This window comes from Apodemus sylvaticus, chromosome 19, assembly GCF_947179515.1.
Source record: "Apodemus sylvaticus chromosome 19, mApoSyl1.1, whole genome shotgun sequence".
Lineage (NCBI taxonomy): Eukaryota > Metazoa > Chordata > Mammalia > Rodentia > Muridae > Apodemus > Apodemus sylvaticus.
In genome coordinates, this window is record NC_067490.1 from 8,179,229 (window position 1) to 8,185,477 (window position 6,249).

The window sequence follows — 6,249 nt, forward strand, 5'->3', positions numbered from 1 at the left end:
TCATGGGAGTCAGAATCCATCCGATGCTTCTGGTGGCCCTGGCCCTGCTGTTCTCTCTCTCCTGCACACTGGGTAAAAGCTGTGTCTGCCCTTAGGTCCTGACACACTTGCGAATCACCTCGCACATCGGAATCGGCCTGCTCATTGGCCTGCTGTACCTGGGGATTGGGAACGAAGCCAAGAAGGTTCTCAGCAACTCCGGCTTCCTGTTCTTCTCCATGCTGTTCCTCATGTTTGCTGCCCTCATGCCCACAGTTCTGACCTGTGAGTGTCCCTTCCCTTTTAGCCGGGACTCCTGCCCAGGCTTGGGGTAGCAGCTGGGGCCTTGCCTTGACCGTGCGTGGCTTTTACAGGTCCACAGTGTCTTGATGCTTCAAATTCAACCTTTACATGTTGACAAAATGGGTTGTGTTGTGTTTACTGCTGGATAAGAAACTGTAGTATAGTAGGTTAAAAGAGCATCCTTTTAAAGGGCCTGGACTTGGTTTCTAGCATCTATGTTAAATGGCTCACAGCCACATGTAACTTCAGCTCTAGATGATCCAGTACCTTTGGTCTATGGGTATGTGCACATATGTGTCAGACACACATACACTAAAATACTATGTTTAGAACAGATGATCAAATGTCAATGAAAGGCAACTAGGCATAGCGGAAGGCAGTTCCTTAAAGTCTGCTTTTTAAGGGACCCCCAGTTTAGCTTTGCCCACCTGACCAGTGGAGGTCAGCTATTCAGATAGCCTGGATGGCAGCTCTGGCCGCCTTGGATTAGAGAGCTGGTGAGGCCATCAGAGATAGTGCTTGCCAGAATGGTCCCACTAGCCACCATACGGACACTTGGTGTTGTCAGGTACTTGATCCACTCCGGGTCTTCATGGGACCACTTGGATTGGTTTCTGTTTTGCTGCTATAATAAAATATCACAGACAATAGCAGCTTAGGGAAGAAAGCGTTTATTGGGCATACAGGCCCAGAGCCAGCATCTGTCATGGTAGAGAAGGTGCATTGTGCCCACAGGAGCAGGAAGCTGACTGTGACTGCCCACGTGAAGCAGAAAGTGAAAACAGGAAATGGGTCAAGGCTGTCAATCCTTTAAGCTCCGCCCCCTTCATGGAATGCACTTTCTCCAGCAAGGCTCTGCCTCCTAAAGGTTCCGTAACTTCCCCCAAACAGCACAACCAACTGGGGACCAAGTGTTCCCATACGTGAGCCTGCAGGGGACATTTCTCATTCAAACCATCATGTAACGTACCTTTTCAGGTTTTCAAGACAGGGTTTCTCTGCAGAGCCTTGGCTGTTCTGGAACTGGCTCTGTAAGCCAGGCTGGCCTCAAACTCACAGAGATCTGTCTGCCTCTGCCTCCCAAGTACTAGGATTAAAGATGTAGCTCTTGCGATTAGAGAAACAGCTTGTGTTTTGTTTTTGTTTTTTGTTTTCTTTTCCTAGACCAGTGAATGTAGGTTTCATCTTTTGTTTAAAGTCTGAGTACTGAAGTGTTGGGGACCCACACTGTGACATAGGTCAGAAGCGACAGAGCTCAGCCCAAGGTCACCCATGTGTATATCACAACCCCTGGCTGTGCCTACCCAACCTGTCTCTTCCGCCTTCTTGTTGTAGTTCCCCTGGAGATGAGTGTCTTCCTCCGAGAGCACCTGAACTACTGGTACAGCCTGAAGGCCTACTACCTGGCAAAGACCATGGCCGATGTCCCCTTCCAGGTATGCGAGCCACCAGCGAGTTGCATGGGGGGAGCAGACATTCTCCACACCATACAGAGCTGGGCGGGACCAGTTTCCACTAGTGCTCTTCTGCTGAGAAGAGAAGCAGGATTTGGTGGGGTCTGCAACAGAAAGGCCCCAGAGGTGGGAGACACGCAGAGCCCCCAGGGACACAGGCTCTGTACTTGCAGATCATGTTCCCCGTGGCCTACTGCAGCATTGTGTACTGGATGACGTCGCAGCCGTCGGACGCTGTGCGCTTTGTGCTGTTTGCTGCTCTGGGTACCATGACCTCGCTGGTGGCCCAGTCCTTAGGCCTGCTGATTGGCGCTGCATCCACATCCCTGCAGGTACAGCCGGGGACTGCTGGCCTTCTGTCTGTCTCCTTGGTCTAACATGGCCTACGGGGCTCCGTGATCCGCTGGACCCTTAATTCTGTTAGAAGTTGTTGTTAACTTCTAGGTTATCTTCACTAGGCTGTTCTCATAGGAATGAATTAGCATTGCCTTCACTGGTCACAATGGCCTTCTTACAGAAGGGACTTGCAGGGTGGCTTTGCCTAGACACTACACATGCCCAGACATGAGTTCAAACTGTCATCTCCTGTCATACCAAGCATACCTCAAGAGCCCATTTTACAGGAAGGGAAGACTTAGGACCAGAGTTGCCTTGACTGGTTGGCATCACACGGTTGGCATAGAGACCAAGCTCTCCACACTTCTAGCCTTGCCTCAGTAGGGTACCTTTGGCACACCAATGGTAGAGACCTACTCTTCACCTCACCCAGAGCCTCTTCCCTGTGTCCTTGAGCCAGGCCTCCCCTGCCCTTACAATCCAAAGCCATCGGAGGCTCTTGAGATTCCATGCCATGTTCCAAGGGCTCCTGGGTACCACGTGCTTCCCAATTCATCTCTAGTATCCGCAGCAATGGCTTCCTGGCATCCTGGTCTGGGTTCCTCACTCAGAGGTGGATCACCCATTGTATCTGTCTTATAGCATTGTATGAGGGCCAAAGACAACACCCCAGAGAAGGGGCTGGGATATCCCAGCCCCAAATCAGGCCCATGGAAAAACATATGTCACCCCATGTTGACCTCTCACCTCAGTGTGGCCTGTGCACCCCGCCAGTCCCACGCAGACATCAGAACCATGCCGTTTCCATAGATGGCTTTATCTCCTAATGTGTACCCCCATCTCTCCTTCTCAGACCTTCCCCCGCCCCTAGAGTTTTGGACGCCAAGCGGGTGTATCTGACTCGGTGCTAGATGTCCTTTAGCTCATTTATGAATACATACACAATATGCAACACACACAGCACAGCCACTCCTTAGAGTCTTTCCTGCAGAGCTTGGCCTGTGGGAGCTGCTGCTTGCCAGCCTCCAGGGTGTTGCCCTTAGCTCTCAGGAGACGTCAGGATCCTAGAGGAGAAGCCCATCACTGGGTCCCCATGGGGTCCTCTAAACCTGTCTCTGGCATTCGGTGTCACAGTGTGTCGATGACAGCATCTTTGCCTCTAGCTGGGACCTCCTCCCCTCCAGAGAGGTGGCCCTGCCCAACTGTCAGCTCCAGGGACAGCTATAAACTGCTCACAGAGACTCCTCCCAGAAAATATTGGCCTCTGCCCTCAGGAAATACTGTTTATTTCTTTCCATTCCTTTCGTCACTGGTGTCTCAGGGCCTCTCTTCAGGAGATTAACTTTTTGCCCCACCAGGGAACATTCTTGACTACCACCCTGGTTTTGGCCAGCCCAGGAAGACTCTGGCCCTTTGACACACGTCCTTTCCAGCCACTGGGATATCCTTGGGGTCACCTGAGTGGGTGGGATATCCCTCTTCCCCTGCAGTGAGCACCAGTTCATGTCCTGCTCCGTCTCACTCCAGGTTGCGACGTTTGTGGGTCCCGTGACAGCCATCCCTGTCCTGCTCTTCTCCGGATTCTTTGTCAGCTTTGACACCATCCCAGCCTACTTGCAGTGGATGTCCTACATCTCCTATGTCAGGTACCCATGGGCGGTGGTGGCAGGGGCGTGGGGGTGGAGGGGGTGGGGCCAAGAACTGAGTGGGAATGAAGCCAAATCCACACCTGGACTCCAAAGGTCTCCGTTTATGTGTCCCCTTAGTTTTGTGCCTCTCCAAGTGCACATACAGTCTCATAGCCTGAAGATGCTATGGCATGCCCTCATATTCGGGGTGTGCCCAAGGGGGTGTCTGTATTTTATGGAAAAAGTACCACAATGAGATAGATCTTGGTTATAAAACCTGACCAGAGTACCTAGTGTGCACCATGCCCTCTCTTGAAACACCCTTCCAACGAGAACTTTCTGGCAACTTGGGTCCAGGGTCTACCAGAATCCTACCCCTCTGCTGAGTGACTCTACACCCTGGGCAGTCCCTGGGTAGTCAGTGGCTGTCCCTAGGACTTGGCCTGTGTCCTCCCCCGCCAACCCTCAGCTGCAGCTCTTTCCCTTGAGTCACAAAGGTCCACACTGGGAACAAGCGTTTCTTTCCTGGAGTGTCAGCTTAGACCCCACTACTTTGTTTAGGAGAACAAGACAGACACAAAGCCATTGTGCAGAGTTTCAGCTGCCTGTGTGCTTGCCAACCCTGGGAAACCGGACACCAGTGCCTTTCATCTGAAGATCCCTGCGTTTTGTTCTGCAAAAACAAGGCTGATCCAACGAGGCTTTATTTAAATGCTCCAGTGCTCTTGCCAGGATATCCAAACCCATAACAGGACCTAACTGTGAAAGGTGTACAGGCTCAGAAGGAAGCCAGATGTATTTGTTTATTTATTTATCGCCCCAATGGCTTAAGCAGGGTTCATTCCATTTTGAATTTTCTCTGCTGGCCTTGGAAGAAACAGGATTAGGAACATAGGTAGGAGGGTGAACCAGGGCTGACTCTGGAAGCTGTGATAAAGCCAGGCAGTGGTGTAGGGAAGGGGCCCACTGAGCGCAGAGAGCCAGCCTAGTGACCCTCAGCCAGGACTGCCCTTCATACTCAGCACTCCTCCTCTCCCTAGATACGGCTTTGAGGGGGTCATCCTGTCCATCTACGGCTTGGACCGAGAGGACCTGCACTGTGACATTGCGGAAACGTGCCACTTCCAGAAGTCAGAGGCCATTCTGCGGGAGCTAGACGTGGAGAATGCGAAGCTGTACCTGGATTTCATCGTCCTGGGTATCTTCTTCATCTCCCTGCGGCTCATCGCCTATTTCGTCCTGAGATACAAAATCCGGGCGGAGAGGTAAAAAACACCTCCAAGCCAGCAACAAGGCAAAGCAGACATTGTGACCAAGGGCACTGCTGGGAGGTGGCAGCGCACCTGCTCCTGGTGACACAGACTCTCCCAACCCAACCTGGAGGCCACGCAGGTCGATGATGACCAGTGCTGACCGCCTCTGCCTGCCGGGTTGGACCTCGTTTCCTTTTCTAACTAGGAAGATGTAGGATGGTTGGGGTTTGATTTTTTTTTTTTTTTTTGACATGTGGGATTCAAAATACAACTGGCATAGAATGTCATCCCCTGCTCCAGCTGGGGACAGGGGGGCTTCTTCAGTAGATTCCTCCCAGAGTCCAGGACACACTGGCCCTGGATGAGAAGTGTTGGCCAGATTGGTCCAGAGAGGTGGATATCTTGGGAGGAAGGTCCACATGTAGCGGGCGGGATCTAAAGGTCTCAGCCTTCTAAAGTTCCTCTCATTTCTGATGAAGTTGCTTTCCGAGCCAAAGTCGATAAATTTCATTCACTTCAAGAGATTGTATCTTTTTTAAGTACTTCTTGAGGACTACTTATTCAGGGTCAAAGATGTGTTTTGCTTAGAAAACGGAAGAGTCTAATCAAGTCACCAAGTCGGGCTCACCGATCAAACCAGAGAGACAGGTCAGACGCAGGCTCCAGGTGAGGGAGGCACCACACCAGCTGCACTGGGCCAGCCGGGACTAACGCAACGCAACGCAACGCAACGCAATGCAGACAGTGCTGGGGGAGAGTTGGCAGGCTCCTTCCAGACTTCCTTTCTCAAATGTGCTTCTTATTTTAAGCAAACTTAGATGGGCATAAAACTCTTCCTATAGTTTTCCAGCTACTTTCATTTTGCCCGAGAAATACTCGATCCACTCTGTTGATTTGTTTTTTTTAAAGACCTTTCCCTTTCTTCACAAATCACATTAACTACCTCCACTGAGCCTGGGAAGCCGGCCTAGGGACATATCGGGTGTATCCCCTCAAACTTGAGGGGAGCCATGGGGTATCAAGGATAGGTAGGCCGGCTAAGTGGAAGGGGAGGTGCCATGGATACCCCCGTTAAGAAAATGCAGCTGCTCGCCTCTTCCAGAGCACCGCCATGCTAGGATCACTCGCCTACAAAAGTCTCAATTCTTGTTGGGTAGGTCTGTTTACCCCTGTGAGCCTCAGTTTCCCCACCTGTAAGTAATTGCACTAGATCACGGTCTGGACAGGTCCTGAGATTCCTCGGCTGTGGCCTTGACGCCTTCGTATCTTATCTGTAGAGAATGATAAGGGTCCGAA

At 51.5% G+C, this 6,249-nt stretch overlaps 1 protein-coding gene across 1 annotated transcript in view; it reads left to right on the forward strand.

Annotated features, from left to right (window-relative positions):
- Nucleotides 1-5,861, forward strand: part of Abcg1 (ATP binding cassette subfamily G member 1) — a 55,683-nt gene extending 49,822 nt beyond the window's left edge. The window contains exons 11-15 of the mRNA XM_052162982.1: nucleotides 96-264; nucleotides 1,618-1,718; nucleotides 1,910-2,068; nucleotides 3,600-3,718; nucleotides 4,741-5,861. Of these exons, the coding sequence (XP_052018942.1) occupies nucleotides 96-264; nucleotides 1,618-1,718; nucleotides 1,910-2,068; nucleotides 3,600-3,718; nucleotides 4,741-4,969 (777 nt within the window). The 3' untranslated portion in view covers nucleotides 4,970-5,861. The remainder of the gene's footprint in view (nucleotides 1-95; nucleotides 265-1,617; nucleotides 1,719-1,909; nucleotides 2,069-3,599; nucleotides 3,719-4,740) is intronic.
- Nucleotides 5,862-6,249: the final 388 nt, after the last annotated feature.